The sequence below is a fragment of the Sebastes fasciatus genome, chromosome 1 (assembly GCF_043250625.1).
Source record: "Sebastes fasciatus isolate fSebFas1 chromosome 1, fSebFas1.pri, whole genome shotgun sequence".
Taxonomy (NCBI): Eukaryota; Metazoa; Chordata; class Actinopteri; order Perciformes; family Sebastidae; genus Sebastes; species Sebastes fasciatus.
Window position 1 is genome coordinate 15,651,742 of NC_133795.1, and position 18,723 is coordinate 15,670,464.

An 18,723-nucleotide genomic window follows, 5' to 3' on the forward strand; every position below is an offset into this window, starting at 1 on the left:
GCAAACCAGTTTGTCACTTGTGCATGAAAGAAAACTGTCAGATGTAACGACAAACAAGCTATCTCAAATGAAGATTTACTGCTTATATGAGTAGCCTCTGTTCTCTGAGCCACCTGGCGACGAGATTTTTCTGTGATTGACGTCATTCTGGGTGAGGCAATACGGCCATCACGTAACACGGCGGCACTCTGCAGGAGGTCATGGGCCAGATGAGACTAACAAAGGAAAAACTCCCTCCCTTTTTATCCTTTTATTTACCTCCGCTAGTACACACAATATCCCATTTCATATTCAAACAAATATTCCTCCTGTTGTGGATATGAAAATGCAGCTGGACCGAGCCCAGGTCACATGTGAATGGGATTTGCTGAGACGTCATAGTGCTTTTTTTCCCTAGGTGAGCCCTGTATGTTGAGGTGTGTCTCTGTATATTTGCCTGCTTTGTGTGTGTGGAGCACTGTGCATCTGAGTTTGAACAGGGAGGTGCTGGAAAGTAAAGGATCTATTTTTAACTCTGCCATGGTTCTCCTGCCCCGTATGCACGCTTCTCCTCTGGGCCCGCGGCTTCAGAGCTGGGGTGGCCCGTTCGGGGACTAGAGCGTACTCTCGAGGACGGCGAGTGCAAGGTGTGGCTCGTTCTGTTTGTGAACAACACTCTGCAGCAGCCATGGTGAAGGTGCAAACAGGTGACACTGCACTTCAGAGTGCGATATCGAAACTAATTTTAGACTTAACGCTTGTTTTTTTCTGACCCGAGGTAACCCAGTGACTCTGGAGCAGCTGTGTATATTTAGGTTTTTATAGTGGTTATCAACACCTCTGACTGAGCACATGTCGTCTGGGGGAGTCGACTCTTGGTGTCCGGTTGCACTTGCCGGGTATTGAGATACACAGGATTGTGTGGCGCTCTTACAGAGAACTTAGACTCCGGGTTTAGTTGCACTGGACTGGTTCAGGTCAGCGTGGATCTCTTACAGTTTTCCGGAGCTGGGCTGAGGGAGACCCTGGTGTTACATTGCAGTGGGTATGTTTGGGCGCAGGACATGGGGAGAGGGGTGGGAGGGCAGGGACACTGGGGTGGAGTGTATTAAGTGCTGGTGTCAGCCCCAGGCCTCGGCCCAGACGATGGACAATGCCAGCCCATTGTGCCGGTCCCATTGACAGTGGGTGTAGTGGCACCCTCCCCTGGGCTCCCTCAATGGGGAGCCTGAGAGCCAGAGGGATCAGCTTAATGGGCCGACAAGAGTTGCTTTGACTGCAGACACTTGGACAAAGGCCTCGGAACAAGCGCTACAACAGGAGCAGGTTAGCAACATACACAACCAACAGAGACGAGGGCGTGAGGGGAGAGAAGGTGGTGAGGAGGGCGATGAAGAAAGAGGAGACAAAACGAGGATGAAAGGGAAGGATTAGCGAAGCGACGAGAGCGGTGAATTAACAAAAACTGATTGAAAGACGGGAGTCATTTTGTAACAAATCTAGTCTGCATCGAGCCAGACTTTATCCTTCTTGGCACAGGTTCAGCCAACGAAGTATAACACACGCCTCCCTATAAACCAGAGTTTATCTTGCACCGTTGCCAACAGGACACTCGCTACCAATCAGGCCACCGCATTTAACCTTCTACATGACAGAGAGGGCGAGTGCGTGCTTGTGGAGAAAGGGACTCACGGCGGTCAAAGTTTAGCAGGAGGCTCTTTGGAGATCAATCGATTTTTAAAAAAGGGCCAGCCAAGACTGGATCATAAGATGAACTTGATAACCTAATGGTGACTGGGGGAGGTAAAAGAAGTGGTATCTGTGTAACAGAGATGATCAAGTGTTTCTTACTTTGGCCATCTGAGCCTGGACCCCGCTGGACTTCAGAGCTGTAACAGCTTTCTGTGCTGCTGCTGGACTGTCAAAATCCACAAAGCCATATCCTGTAAAACAGACAAACACATATTAAAATCACTGTGGTGTTATTTTGTTTTGGAGTTATGTGCTTTCTCGCTGAGAGTTAGATAAGAGGATCAATACCACTGTCATATCTGTCTATTAAATATGAAGCTAACACCAGGCAACGGTAAGCGTAAGGCTGACCCACACTAAAGGATTTTTCAAATCTTAACAGACCTCACATATAAGGACCTGTTAATGACCTGCACGCGCCAGAAAATTACGTCATCACGGTTTTCGCGTGTTGCACGAAAGCTCTGCGTAATAATAATTACAGTACACAAATGCAACTATGTGTACAAACGCAAGATGCAAATATAGTACCACTCGTTGACTTCTTTCTTATCCACAGAATATTTTGTTTTTATGCCTCCTGGCGTTTCGGAGCATATTGCAGCGAACAATGTGTTGAGCATAAACGCCTCTGTGCGTGCTTGTAACGCGCGCGCCGTCAACGGAGTCCTGCATCAAGGTGTCTTGCGTGAGTATATACAAAGCTTAACAGCTCAGCTCAAGTGTAAACGAACATAGAGGATGACGGCCAGGTAGAATTAGCTATGTTCGTTTTTGCACTACTTTGTACTGAAAATTTCATGGAGACACGTTAAATAAACACTCATGTTGTTGCTGTAAATTAACAAGTTGGTCCTCCATTTCTGAGGTCCGTCCCACTACTACTTTATGCTTCTTGTTTGCATTAGCCATGGCTGCTATGACAGCGGTTGTTGTTCTTCCTTCGTCAGTCAGCTTGGTTCCTAATTGGCTATCGTTCTTTCCCACGTGACTGAGTCATCGGCTGTCCTCGGGGATCCCCACACACAACAGGATATCCGATCGTAAATATTGAACATGTTTAATATTTGCAAAAATCGGTGCAGCCAGGATGGACTTCCGAGCTGATCGGGGGATGTAAATAACACTCTTAACATACCTCACACCACAGGAATATGTGTCCAGAAATCAGCCCCAAATAGGCTTGATTCTCATGTAGTGTGTGCCCAGAATGAGCGGGGGTAAACACCTAGCCTGACTCTGTCCAAAGATTTGTGTACAGATTAAAACAAACACATTATTACATGTTAATTTAAGAGCTTTAGAGGTGCTGGTAGGTGGATATGTTGTAACTTTTGACAGAGCTAGACTAGCTGTTTCCCCGTTTCCAATTTTGAAGCTAACCTAAGACAGGAGACAACGATCTTCTCCTCTAACTCATCAAGAAAGTGAAGAAGTAAGTGAATTTCCCAAAATGTTGACATAGAATAGAATAAAAATATACTTTATTGTCTACTTTTTGCGTGCAAAAGGCAGAAATGTGTCTTTGGTTTGCATGTGCAAAACCTGCTATTACTTTTCTATACATACTATAATTCATACTACATTCCTGTCTACACCTTTGTGTACATATATTACTTCTCATCATGTATATGCATACTATATCCTGTTTACATTCACTATTCCCATCTGAAATACGGTCTTCAACCAAATATATATATATACTATTTTATATTCACTTATGTTTATATTTAAGCCCTATATGTTTATTTCATGCCATAGATTATCATTTTATTTGTACATTTACTTGTGAGATTTCCCATTTTATATTCATATTTTATGAGCATTGTTGAAGCAACCTGAGACCAAAGATTTTCAATGCCAATGACTGCTTTGCTGGAATTGACAAGATGACAAATAAAGAACCTTGAACGTTGAACTTAAAAAGGGTACATTAAAACACAACATGTCACTTCCAGATAGGACACATTAAAACACATTTAACACCTTACACAATAGAAGCTACATTAAAAGGACCACCACATAAGGACAAAAGAACCCTTTGGTAAAAGTGAAAGCAAAAGTAATGAAAAATCATGATGTCAACTCTCAGATTAAAAAAAATAAAATGTTAAAATGACAGTTTAACTCACCTTTACATTTGTTGGTGGTTTTATCCAAGATGGCCTTGGTCGACACAATCTTTCCATACCTGCCGGGACAAAGAGACAGACAGGAAACAGGATCAATGACAGATGAGGTGACTATAGGGCAACACAAGGAATCTGCTGCTACCTCTGCATACCGATCCTGCCGCACTTCCTCAGGCTGCCTGACTACAGGTGTAAACATGAACACATACTCCTTCGTGCAGTCAATTGTGTCTTTTTAAAATGCAATCTTAGGTGACACAAAACTGTGTCTGCCTCCACCCTTCTGTCTTTGTCTGCTGGTTGAAGGATGTACAGTAACTCTGTTCCCTGGCGTTGTTTTTGACAGAGAGTAGACAGCACCCCGGGGCCAAAAGAGATTTGTTCCAGGCCTATCTTTACTACGCACACAAACACACACCTCTCTACTAAATACAGCTCCTCGCTCTCGGGTATTTTTGGCTCAAATAAAGCTTTAAAGTGCTGTCACAAGCAAAGTCTGACTCGCAAAATAGAAAATATTGACTTTAAAAGGGGACCGACTGTATGCTTTACTCATTTAATTACACACAAAGCCAAAGTCAAGCGGTGTACGAGACGTACGCTAGTGTCCTCACCTGTTATTTCAGTCCACAAAGAGGACAATCAATTAATGCATTGATGCAGTATCATAAAACATTCATGCTCTGAAAGCAGTAAATGAGAAGTGTTATGTAAGAGATGTGGAGACTAATGGAATGCAGTGTTACAAGACGGTGCATCAGCAGCACTACAGTATAATAGACCTGCCCTTGTCTGGTGGATTTAGCCAGTGAGTTGCTCTGTTTGGGCGACATGGCGTCTGGGCGGAATGTACACTGTAACCTGATGCTTCACCCCTCCGGTTCGCCTTCCTTCCCACCACATCCCTCTCCCTCGCTCTGTTTTTCCACCCTCGCATCGCAGAGCACCGCTGGGTCCTACACTCCTGCCTAGTTTCAGCGGACATTCGGCCAGATGACTCAGTCCTGACTGGACGGTCACGGCAGAGAGCTGTGTCACGACTGACACCAGAGTCCAACGCATTTATGCTAAAATGTCGTGACCTTATCTCCTCCGAGTTTCTAACATGTACCACGCATATGCATCTTTTTAGGAAACAAAAACAGTCTTGTGAACTCTCTTGATATCAGCTACAGGCCACAGCTGGATGTGTGCGTTAATCCTTAGATCCATTATAAAGGACACTTCCTCTGCAGGAATTAATAATTCATCATGCACTGCCACAGAGCCAGATGACCTTTGCATAGGCTATGTTTACAGTTTCCCACCGCCATCTAACAGCTGCAAAGTGGTCATTAGGCATGAATATATATACACACACAAGCTTGATATAATTTAACCTGTTCAAGCCCAACTGAAATTTGACATTTCTTTTGGTCATATCTCTGAGCTTTTTTTGAGCACAAATGAAGAAACATAAATACAAAATGGTATTGCGATAAGATATATTGCGATTTATTACTTTTTTTCAACTGTAAATTATGCAGTTTGTCAACATCTGTTTTATCTAATACGATATACAGTTTTCACTCTAATTCATCTCAGAGTTTTCATTCACATATCTTGAGGTCAGAGGTCAAGGGACCCCTTTGAAAATGGCCATGCCAGTTTTCCTCACCAAAATTTAGTGTAACTTTGGAGCGTTATTTAGCGTTCTTCCCAAAAAGCTAACATATTATGGTACCAATGGATTCCTTAGGTTTTTCTAGTTTCACATAACACCAGTATCTTCACTCTAGCTTTTAAGACTGAGCCCACTACAACATCTAAAAGACAGCATAGCCGTCGGATTGTTAAGAGGTTACAATTTATATCATAAGAGATAAATACTTGACGTCTGTGTATCGATGCAAAATATCACGATACTATGCTGTATCGATTTTCCCCCCCACCCCAATCAAATGTTTTGTAGTTAAAACGAAGTAATATAGTGTTCATATGTGTGGGGCTCAAATGGATGAACCATAGCAAAATAAGTTCATCTTAACTAATATGAGGCATAAATTAAGTGAAACTGACTTGCACGACTCCACTGGTTTCATTTGCAGTGCATTTCAGGAACAAACTCTCTTCACTGATATTAAGCCTCAGAACACCTTGTTCTGTACTCACGCACGCAGCCCTCAGAGACACATTTGAAATCATTTTCTCAGTTTTTAGAAACACTGTTCCTTCGAGACCTATTACTGGTTCGGTAAGAAAATGGCTGAATAGAAAAAAAATATATAAAAAAAAAGGGGAGCGGGTGGTACAGCACATGCCACACAACCGCAATTTCATGGGTTCGATTGTGGCCTCGGGACGATCTGTGGCAAGTCATGCCCCTCTCTGAAAACACTGAAGGCCTATTGATCGGTTTGTGTTTTCACTACAAGCATGACGTAGAAAAACAAAAGCTGTGTTTCATGTTTTTCCCCAACATACACCGGGACAGTTCAAAGGTCTGAACGCGTTGACTGTGTGACCCTCCGCTTACCTCCGAGCAGCAGCCCACCTCACCGTGGAGGCCATGGGGACTTAAAAGACAGCTCTGACCCATATACGGCTGTCTGACATTCTTTCCCAGCAGGCCATGCTACTCTTTTCCCACTCATTTAAGTTTCCCCTTCAGAGGTAGCCCTCCCACCCACTCCTAAAGCCTCTCTCTACTCCTCTAACAACCCCACAATGACTTCTCTGTCAGTCCCTGTGCTTCACATACCAACCGCTGATTTCAGATTTTCTTTCATTGTTCAAGCTTTGACTTGTGTGTGTGTGTGTGTGTGTGTGTGTGTGTGTGTGTGTGTGTGTGTGTTTGTGTGTGTGCGCACTCAAATATGATTATCAGAATACGAGCTGTGTGTAAATTTGCACTGTGGATTTGATGCTTCCTTATGTAGGGTCAGAGTGGTTAAACTGGAGGATGACACAGCTGTATTACTGAGGGAGGGGCTGTGGTGTTCCTATTATCTAGCCAGGTTTTTATTAGCAAAGGCCAGTGCTTGTTCAGGGAGGCGTGTTGTTACTGGGAATGACCCGCAGAGATGACGGATGCACGGCTAAGGTTCACAAATCACTTCTGTGACATACAGCGTAGCCCTGACCTGCAGCAGCCAAAACCAGTTTGGTTGCTTTATTCCTGGGTTTTATCCGTGTGTGTGTGTAGGTGTGTGTTTTGTAAGGCCGACATACTATAGAGGGTTGACTGTCTGTTTGTCTAAGGATGTGTAAATCTTAATTCACTGCCATGGAGCCGATCCGGCCTCACACAAAGTGAAAGGTTAGATCAGGACATGAGGAGGCAACATGCTGTACCCTTCTCTGGCCCCTTCTCTCCTTCTTCACCCCCGTCCTGTCCTTTTCCCACCGACTCTCTGCATTCGTTCTCCATTTCCCTCTAAGGCTCCACCGTTTTGCTGACAACTTCTAGTTTCTACTGTTGATTGTTAAGATTTAATCAAACTGACTTTAGTTGTGGTAATTCAGCATCCTTATTCACAAACCACTTTTCCCTCCTTCCTGTCGAAACAACTCCTTTTTTCTGAGCATAAAATTATGGCTTTAAACAATTTAATTTCATGTGTCCAACAGATGAAGAGCATAGCTCCAGACAGCGCAGATGTTATCTGCTCGCAAGAGGTTAAGTTTCTACATGACTCTTTTCTCCGATGCAGCATCAAAGATAACGATCTAAAGAAAACTTGTTCCAGTTGTGGTGGACTGGAATGTACTATAGTCAGACTACAGTCTGACTCAATATGAAGGATAATAACTCACAGTGGGGCCAATATCTTCGCCTGTTTGATCCGTTAACGTTACACAACAAGTCTGTGACAATCCTGACACTGACAAATGCCTTTTACGTGTTTTATACACTGTATTACAAACAACTACTAAACCTGCAACATCTTTGCAGCACTCATCTGAAGCTCAAATACAACTACAAGCCCTATTCTTTTTTTCCTCTAAGTCATATTTTACCATTGGCCTACATACCTGCATATCATTAACTGTTTGTTACATTATCATTTTGAGTTTGTAATCGATTAACAGACAGAACATAGAGCGGGCCGTTCTTCATGAGATATCGTCATGAAAGGAATAGTTTGACATCTTGGAAAATATGTTTATTTGCTGACGTTACGCCGTGTGACATTAAGCCGTGTGACGTTCCGTTGTGGGACGTTACATTGTGGGACGTTACATTGTGGGACGTTACATTGTGGGACGTTACATTGTGGGACCGTCGCGTTGTGGGACGTTACGTATTGGGACGTTACGTTGTGGGACGTTACGTTGTGGGACGTTACGTTGCGGGACGTTACGTTGCGGGACGTTACGTTGCGGGACGTTACGTTGCGCGACGTTACGTTGCGCGACGTTATGCGGCGCGACGTTACGTGACGTTACGTTGCGTGACGTTACGTTGCGTGACGTTAAGCCGTGACGTTAAGCTGACTGTATGGCGTATAACAGCCAGGAGCAGTGACTTCCCAGAGTCTTTTGCTGTGTCTCAAATCAGATACTTCCATTAGTACACTTCTATGTAGTACACTGAGCAGTACAGAAGTGTGCAAATTGAGACACAGCATTTTTCTCGCTGGGAGGTTGTGTTTTTAAAGAAAGACTTACAGCACGTAATCCACATAAAATAATAAAATGCAGATTTTCTGATTTCTGTATGTGACCAGATTAAACAAACAAGACATAACATGTTAACTACTGAGCTTTACAGTTGTTGGCAGGTTTATTTTCAACCTTAGATTTTTCCTCTGGTTCCAATCTTTATGCTAAGATAATTGTCTCCTGGCTTTATCGTCATGCACAGTAGAGCTGCAACGATTAATCGATTAATCGATTACATGTTTACTATTAAATAAATCGTCAACTATTCTGATAATCGATTCATCATTTTGAGAATTCTTTAAAGAAAACAAAAGTCTTAATTCTCTGATTCCAGCTTCTCAAAAGTGAATATTTTCTGGTTTCTTTACTCCTCTATGACAGTAAACTGAATATCTTTGAGTTGTGGACAAAACAAGACATTTGAAGACGTCATCTTGGGCTTTCTCGATTAATCGAGAAAATAATCAACAATGAAAATAATCGTTAGATGCAGTCCTAATGCACAGACATCAATGAGGGATATCAATCTTGACAAGACGAGATGAGATAGCAAATAAGCGTCTTTCCCAAAATGTCACACTTTTCCTTTATGGATGAGACTCATGACGTGGAATTCTTTAGGCTCAATCTGCATAATAAAACATGTCTGAGTCACGTTACATCCTTTCCAGTTTCAATATTGTCAGTCCATCTGAAGTACATCAAAATGAAAAAAAAAGTCACTCACGGTTGGCAGAGCTTGACCAGGTCTTGGTCCGTGGTCCCCGGATGGAGGCCGCGGATGTACAGGTTAGTTTTACTCAGCTGTTCCCCTCCCCCGCTGCTGTTGTTGCTACTGTTGTGGTTGGGACTGGGGGGCGCCATCTGGTGGCCGGAGGACACATAGGTCTGCTGGAACAAGAAAGAATTTGATGGCTGTGTGCGTGAACACACAGAAAAAGTCACCGTGAATAATATTCTTCAACACCAGCAAACATTGGACAAGCACAGCGGAGATTTTGAGACACAGAAAGTAATCTGGTATGAGACAGATGAATATGTGGGAGCTGCGAATAATAATATCATACAGCCCTCATGTCAACACTCAGCAATAGTGCTTTCTGAGGGGAATGCGGGGCCTCTTGGCTGCCTGCTCCATATAGGGAAAAGGGGCCTCTTATGCTTTCCCTGTGTTCAGTAACTTCTTTTTTACTTGTGGAACCACAAAAAAATCTTGCGGTGCATATCAAAACCAAAGCTCTAAAGATCTAAAACTAACATTTAGTCAGTCTGATGATGCGGAATTAAATAGACTCGACTTTTTTCTCTCTTTTTTACTTCTACTTATGAAGGCAGGTATTTCTAAATGAATCACTGCCATCTGTTCAAGATTGAATTTCAATCTTCCTAAACTCGCAGAAGCCTCAGGTTCTTCTGACATTTCCCTCTCAAACAGGGTAACAGTTAACAGGACTGTGAGAAGCAAGATGGAAAAACAGGGTTCAGTCCACAAAGTCCATTGATCCAAACAAGGAGAATTCAAAGAGATGAGTGACAACAGCACACCAAGTGTTTGTTGCTACATGACAATACATAGTAACATGCTCATACTACTACTGAACCTCCTTCTTATGTCGTTTTGTTTCATCAGTCCACGAGGACTAAGAGCCGGTGAATTAAAGTCGTAAACTACAGTCAACTAGTCGATGACTCACCACCACCAGGAACATGAAAGGCTGTTGTGCAACAACCTCCTCTCACTATGGGATTGTGGCCCTCCTTGGAGAAATCAAACAAAAGATTGTGTAACCATGCGGAGGAATATTTTTTTATTGGGATAAATGCGGTTTCATTATCACTTTGAAAAAAAAAAGACCTCTCTTTCCAGGAATAGCTCGACTGGCTGTTTTCCAAATAAGACTGAGGCAATAAATAGCAACACTTGAGTGCAGACCAGGCTCGCCAGAACTGGCAAATGTCTGTCTGCTGTGAGAAACGTTAATCACATTAATCTTACAGCCAAATGTTTTCATTCAGTGTTGCATACGAAGGACTTTCTGACTGAGTCCAGCGCCGCGAGGAAGGGAGCGTCTCATTTGAGAGAGCGATTGGACGGAGGCGACAAGAGGACAATGGGTTAATTTGAGGAGGGAGGAGAGGGTCACTGATCAGACTGGTGGTGTTTAGGAAAAGCCCAGCAGGAAGTCACGGTCACACCAGGACCACCAGCAACGCCCAACCAATCCCGCTAATTAGACGCCATCCATAAGGCACGGAGCCCCTCTCAGACAGCCCCTCTGACCTCTATTCAGCCAGCAGCAGCATGGCGGCCGATTCAACGAGAGGCTCGTTTCTCTAAAGATAATCCTCTCCTCCTCTGCTGCTGAAGAAACTTGAAAAGTTTGCATGTGCTTGTTCGTGCTAGGTGAGATGGAGACACATCCTCCAAACAAAGAAAAAAGGTGTGCGCGTTCTTTCCTTTCATCCGTTTCATTCCAGACATATTTTATACATGTCCACCAGTAAAAAGGCACAAACAGCCGGATGTACACAGATTCGAACGTCAGATTAAAGGCATTTTCAGTTACACTCACAGCGATATATATGTAGTAACATGTCATGTCAAGAAACCAAAATTAAATTTTTCATTTTTAAACTGTCAACTTAAATATGTAAATTCTAGGAATTCTTTTTTAAAGATGATAAATGTATATTAGATTTGGTATTTTTGTCTTTATTTGCTGAAATCAAACCAGAGATGTAGGTTATACAGTATGCATGTTAACTATCAGGCTACAAGGACCACCCAAACTTTGTGTTCTCGTTGTTTCTTAAAGGATCAGTGTGTAACAATGAGGGGGATCTACTGGCAGGAATGGAATATAATATTAATAAGTATGTGTTCTTCAGTGTATAATCACCTGAAAATAAGAATCGTTGTGTTTCCGTTACCTTAGAATGAGCGGATTATATCTACATAGGGAGCAGGTTCACTCTTCACAGAGCTGACCGCCATGTTTCTACAGTAACCCAGAACGGACAAACCACGGTGTTAACTTTTCCTGCTCGGGCCGGAGTCGATAAAGTTACTCGCTCTGGAGTTAACCCCCGTCACCCCCGTTGCACAAACTGCAACTTCCACTGAACATTCACTGATATTCTCAGAGCTAAACTAATTTGTCTTCTGCTCCACTAGCTCACTTGTTCACTCAGAGACATTCGCCGCCGCTCTCTCTCTCTTGCTTCACCACTCACTTCCCACGTACACACACACTCTGGCTTTGCTATTCTCCAAATGACCTAAGCTACTCTTAAAACAACTGGCTCTAAAAAGAGCCATTCATGTTTTCACGTCGGCCACCGTAGTTCTCCTACACGCTTGGCCCACGGAAGAGGCTTCGATCTGCAACCTCACCCCTAGACGGCGTTAAATCCTACACACTGTTCCTTTAATATAAGAAAGATCCAGAAAGAAATTTTGCACTTAATTCAAACAATTGAATGGTTGTTTGTCTCCATGTGTCAGCCGTGTGATAGTCTGGATGGATGGAAATTCAAAACACAACAAACTATAGCCTAAAAATCTTTTGAAAGTGAGTCGAGCTGCATTATCTTGTACCAATGTTTCTTTTATCATGTCAATTGTCCACTGCTTGAAAATTTGAATAATAAAAAAGCACAATCCATTTATTTCCAAAAAGGGTTCGTTCATCTCTGTCAGACCAGAACATTCTCAGGGCCAGTGGGGAAACGTACAAACACAGTACGAGCCTGCCCACAAGAGTTTATCTATCTTGTCACAGTGTAGTTCATGATGAATACATTTTTGGAGGCAGCTAATTTGTGAATGAAAGAGCAGGACAGCAGAGACCTGTAATCTCATTCACACACTCTTTACCAGAGAGCCAAGTCCCAATCAAGCTCCAGACCGGACCGGGAGCAGCACACCATCGCAACAAAACCACCAGTCTGCAACCACACACACCACTCACACACCCACGCATACACACTCACAGCCTACTCCTATAGCATGCTTTATTGATCTTGAAGAGCTGCATAGGATCTTGAGTCAAAATATATGATTTATCATCTTTAAACTGCTTATGAAATACAATCATAAACATCCCAAACTGAACTAATCAAATTTAAAGCACAAAAAATGAAATGGTCTTTGCTGCCCTGCTGGTTGCTGATTACATTTCAGGCTATTTCAGCGTCCTTATGCAATTGATTTGCATGTTGTTCTGTTGAAGACCTATGCTGAAACACCACTATCTTAATTTTGTTTTTGATTCGTTGATCAGTAGTTGCTGAGAGAGTAGCAATAGCTTAGAAACAAATAAATCATGTATCCAATCTAGCACTGTAACAAACCAAGTTGCCACCTCTGGGAAATTATGACGGGCCGAGCAAGGTGATGTCTTCAAATTCATTGTTTGGTTTCGACCAACAGTCCAAAATCCCAAGGATATTAAATTTACTGTGGCAGAAAACACAGAACGGCAAATCCTCACATTGGAGAAAATAGAAACACTGAAAGTTTAGTAGCTTTGCTGTATAAATGACAGATTGATCTATTAAACCACTAATCATTTAAGCACTACTCCAATCCTTTGCTCCTATTAAACAGATGAGTGGATCATTAATCAAACATTCAGTCCTCTCAGAAATGAGCCAGCTTCAAACTTCATTATACTAAAAGTAAGAAAATCAGATTAGTTCCATGAATTCTTTATTTTAATGACAGTTGATAAAGGACTTTCTAATCTTGATAGTCCAAGCATGACAATCAATTAAGCATTACAACTTGACATGACCCTATAACCATAGACTGTATATCAGAAGTGGACGTAGCCACCCAACGTCACCCACTGGTTTGTGGACTGCCGTTTTGAAGCCTCCAGTTCGGCTTTTTCACCGTCGCCATCTTGGTTATTTGCAACCAGAAGTGACACAAGAAGGTGGAGCTAAGTACAACTAAACACCGATTGAGATATTTTAGGTAACCAAAAAGGTTATAATCAACTTTCATGAACTGAAAACACACTGTGAAAAGGTTAAAGTTGTAAGAAAAAAAAGCGGACAACCCCCAGACCATACAACGCCGTGGTAGCAACCTGTCAATCACAACGTAGCCACACCCTAAAGCATACCCTGCTTTATGGTCTATTTGACTCTAAATGGGACCATAATTTACTAAATGAACATCATGCTGTATTGAAGAACACTTGAAACTAGCGATTGAGACCATAAACTCATGTTTACAATGTTTACTGAGGTAATAAATCAAGTGAGAAGTAGGCTCATTTTCTATACTATCTGACTTCTTTTTGCAACCAGAGGAGTCGCCCCCTGCTGGCTGTTAGAAAGGTTGCAGGTTTAAGGCACTTCCGCATTGGCTTCACTTCTCAGACCTGGAGGTTGCCCACTGCTCAAGACCCATTTTCAAGACAACATGTTTTGATGGGTTTGCATTTCTCTTCCTTCCTTCATAACAAAAGGCTTAAATAAATATCGCTGGATATTTTTAGGACCAAACTGAAGATAAAAATCAAGAACACGTCTATAAATAAAACCATTTCCTCTACCTTGATGTAAACTTACATCCATCCTCTGAAGCTGCCAGGAGGTGTCTCTCTCAAATACTGCATGTTGTTGGTGCAGACGGACTTTAATCTCTCACTATATCACAAATTTGCATTTTATATGACATCAAAATAAGCCATTCGTTCATATGACCACTTTAAAGGCTCGCTACTGTATCTCTGCACAAATCTGTATACACGTCCAACCCTGTTTTAGCCTCGCTCCACCTCTGTTTTTATCTCCGTCTCCCTGTGGGGGCTTCTCCAGTCGACCCCAGTTTGACCCACAGAATTCCATGGATTTCCTGGCTGTTGGGGGGTCTGCCCGCCTTCCCATGTCCTGGCTGCCTGTCTTCTCCTCAGGCAGGAAAGAGCCGTGGCTGTCTGACCAGCTGACCGACTTACATGCTAATGCACAGATTTATAGCCTTGCTGAATGAGGGCGCAGCTTCCGGCTGGTATAGAGTTACAACGCTGAGCTGCCGCTTTGCACCGGCTCCACTTTAGGACCAACTAGGAAAATGAGTCATGGGAAAACTAATATGATACTGTAAATCTTCGCTTCTGACGCATCGACAAACATTTTGGTATTGCTATTTGATACAAATCATTTCCTGTTTGCCATGTGGATACAAATTATACAGACTAAATGTTTTTAACTACTAATTTGTCACTAGATTTATGGAAAAATGGGTCTTTTTTAGCCGAGGGTTAGGTAAGGACTGTGTGTCTCGTCAAGCTGCAGTATGGCGGCAGGCAGGAAATCCTCTCTATCTGCTCCTGATCTTATCACACAGCCATTTGAATGAGAAGCGCTGCATTCCAACCAGGTGACAGGGACACCGAGCTCACGTCCAGACTCGTTCCTGAATCTGCCTTCCTTTCCGTCTCTAAACCTCCCACTTCCTTTTGTCATTTTTATAGGCACCAATTAGTCTTCAAAAAACTGTCTGTCTCTTAAAATTTTGACGATCACACGTTGACGCACATGCACAGTGCAAATGCACATGCATGCATGGCTTTCAAGCCGGGTCAGGTGGCCAAAGCCGGGGAGCTTGGAAACGGATACCTCCAAACACTGGCCCTCGGCTCAGCTAGAGATCTAACAAAATGTGAGGCACACCGAGTGTCTGGCATCACTGCGGTACTTGGCATCGGGTTTCTGACAACTGTGCTTTCTCCAAGGACTCTGTCTCCCTCTCTACCTGCTCACCTTAACCGGTTCATGCAGCTGGCACTGAAGCCGGGGAACGATCCAACACATTTGACACATTAAACAAAAAAGATAGATAAACATTTAACTGGCGGACGGCCAGAAGAACGAAGGTGACTGTACAGGAGAGTTCAGTGAGGACAGAGGAGTCACTGCAGCAGCAGAGCAGCTGCTTTAATACATACAAACGAATAAAGTAGCCTTGTAGACAGCAGTTATTTGTGTATGTAATGTATTTCCTGTTATGGAGTTGTTGCAAACATGCATTTACGAGCATGTGTTATGTGTTCAGTGCCTTTTATACACAGCAATTATCTTTGGCATAAAAAAAAAATTTAACTAAAGCAAGATTATCATGTTGTTATTTCAGCCCCACTAATACTGGATTTTTGAGGCGATACTTACTCCCTAATACGCCCTAGTATATATATATATATATATATATATATATATATATATATATATATATATATATATATATATATAGCTTAAAGAATCTGACAATGATATATTGGTGGATAGTCATTTTTTTTCAAATAATCTTCCCTTAGATGTTTTTTTTTTTTTTTTATGACCAAGATACACAGTGAGTGGGACATTTTACAGTGTAAAAATCATCTTGTCTGTGCTCTCTGTTTGACGTAATGGAGACACTGTTTCTAAATGACCTCAGACATATCATTGACATTTCTGTTTTGCAGTTTCTTGTTACTTATCGACTGACAAGATTTAACATTATTGGACAAACTCTAAAAGCCAAATTAGGGATTAAGATGTTATTTGTAGGCTTGTAGGTAGCGCTGCAATGATTAATCGATTAGTTGTCAACTATTGAGTTAATCGCCAACTATTTTGATAGTCGATTAATCGGTTTGAGTATTTTTTTTAATCTTTTTTGAAGATTCTCTGATTCCAGCTTCTTAAATGTGAATATTTTCCGGTTTCTTTACTCCTCTATGACAGTAAACTGAATATCTATGAGTTGTGGACGTCATCTTGGGCTTTGGGAAACACTGATCGGCATTTTTTTCACAATTTTCTGACATTTTATAGACCAAACAACGAATCGATTAATCGAGAAAATAATCGACAGATCAATCAACAATGAAAATAATCGTTAGTTTTAGGTTACTTGTACTTGATGTTACTGCTGGCAGTCACTCTGTTGTTTGCTGAAAACAGCTTGCTGCTGCAGCTGCAAATAGGATTAATGAGAGCTGTGAGACTCAACCACGCTATAAACGTGCGGCCTGTAAAACCGAAAAAAACAAGCTAAAAGGCTAAAACGTTTTGTAGAGCTGCAGACTTGTCACTGCAAGGAGAATTTCACATGTGTACACGTAGTCATTTGATTCAATGTTATGACTGATGAGGCTTTAAAGATTCAAGGTGGAACTTGTAACTGATGGAATATTCATCTTTCTAAAGGAAACATTTCACTTTCAGAGGGGAATGTGTTGAAACACACATCTTTCAAAATGAACTGTTTCCTTATTCTCCTATCATTATAACATCTTGTTCCACTTGTTGGGGAAGTCGTGTCTTCTCTTTTCAATGATTCAATCATTGTTGAGTTATTGGTGGTTCAAACACGCTTCAATTTTTAATGGAAAGCACTTATCAATTGAAAATAACACTTGTTACTTTAATCTTTAGTAAATACACATTATAGGTGGAATGTTAACAAGGTGTGATGAATGAGTGATGCCAAATGATAAATGTTTTAAATGCATGCTTAGCTCCGATGCTTTGTAAGTTCTAAGGACAATACAGGTGGTTTTACGTGTTTTTGCCCCATTTACTACTCACCATGTATAATTCACATTACTGGTGACAGTTGAACAAAGTAAAGAGATGCTTTTAGATTGATTTTCTACCTCCCGGACATCGGCTGGTTTCAGTTCATGTCGTGATAAGAAAATATACTTGCACAGACTTGAATCTTGTTTGAACAGTAGACAGTGGCTGACATAAGCACTATCCTGTGAGAAAATCTAATTCAGAAGTACAACTATAAGCACACGAGGTCATCATTGAAAAGATGTGAACTTTGCGAACTCTCAAGTCTCATTGTTGAGACAAAAAAAACAACATGAGAATACAAGAAAAAGGAAAAATAGGGGATAAATATTGCCACAGTGATGTCGTTGCCACCACTCCCTTAAGTTCATTTTAATTTCCTTAAGATGATCCTGTGTTCATCAAGTGAAACTGAATACTAATTGAACGTTGATATAAAATGGAAATTGTTACACCACTAATAAAGGTCACTTCACTTCAACATTACTGTATATCACATTAAAATATGCTTCTGAAGTCTGAATTCTTGCATTTACAGTCTTTTTAAAGCTACATATAAATACAAGTTAACCAAATAAAAAGGATTTATGAATATGCTTGTATAGTTAAAATGCTCTGTGTGATTAATCGCTGCCTGATCCAAATAAACCCTTGTGACTGGACAGTTTACATGTGAATTGTTAAAGTTTATGATTATTTCATTCATTAAAGCAGGAAAACTAAACACAAACTGTCAATGTTGAACCCGAAACAGTAAGTGTTACTTATTATCTGAATCTGGGCTAACCCTATGTAACCCTGACATTACTGAGAGGGTCATTCAATTTCAATGGACTTTTTCACAGTAACATATATTATAACATATATACAGTATATATTAATAATATCCGTAACAAATCATTATTGCAATTTCTTTGTAAAATTATTCTGGATTTTTTTGGGGGCCAGTGAACGAACCGGATTCTCTGTATGACTTCATGTTAATCAGCCACAAACACAGGATCAGTTACCAAACACACTCTGCTTATTGTGATCAGGGTGTTAACCAGGATTCTATGTCACAAAATACAAATCAATCTTTCCTAGATGTTTTATGTGCCTGTATGTCGACGTGCGTGAGCTTTTTAACAAGCCTCTTTTGTTTGGAAGCATTGTTTTAAAATCAATAAATTCCACTGCTACCACACACAGCAGTCAAACTCTGACGGGCGAATTCACATAGAATGAATTGCAGCCGCTGATAGCGCCGTGATCCGCGCATCACATGCAACCGCCATCTGCTTCGTCTTCAAGGTTTGATTCACAAAAGATATTACAGCACAAATGCAAACATAAAGTTTTGCAGCTGAGTGTAGTTTGCCCTTTTTTTTGCATCTGATTGCAACTATCCATGTGGTGAAGTATAAATGTTGCCTATGTGAGCAGAACAACGGCAGAGAGAAAAAGAAAAACAGGTCCTGACCGACGAGGTGCAGAGGCATTCATCAGAACTTTAGGTAGGGAATTTAAACGTGACAGAAAGAAAGCGTATTTGGGATTTAATATCCCAGTCTGTCGGTGCTGTTGGTGTTTTCAAATGAACACATTCAGACTGTAAAAGAAGATGATTTGAAGCATAGGACAAAAGAAAAATGTAATT

General features: G+C 41.5%; 1 protein-coding gene across 4 annotated transcripts in view; it reads right to left on the reverse strand.

The window, feature by feature from the left end:
* The window catches only part of LOC141766179 (RNA-binding motif, single-stranded-interacting protein 2-like), a 31,670-nt gene that overhangs the window by 7,824 nt on the left and 5,123 nt on the right, over positions 1 to 18,723 (reverse strand). For 2 of the 4 annotated variants that reach the window (XM_074632826.1, XM_074632817.1), the window contains exons 2-4: positions 9,235 to 9,395; positions 3,864 to 3,922; positions 1,831 to 1,922 (exon numbers count right to left, since the gene is read on the reverse strand). In XM_074632826.1, the coding sequence (XP_074488927.1) occupies positions 1,831 to 1,922; positions 3,864 to 3,922; positions 9,235 to 9,395 (312 nt within the window). Of the gene's footprint in view, positions 1 to 1,830; positions 1,923 to 3,863; positions 3,923 to 9,234; positions 9,423 to 18,723 lie in introns of all 4 variants that reach the window. The other 2 variants (XM_074632810.1, XM_074632801.1) reach the window with 2 other exon arrangements.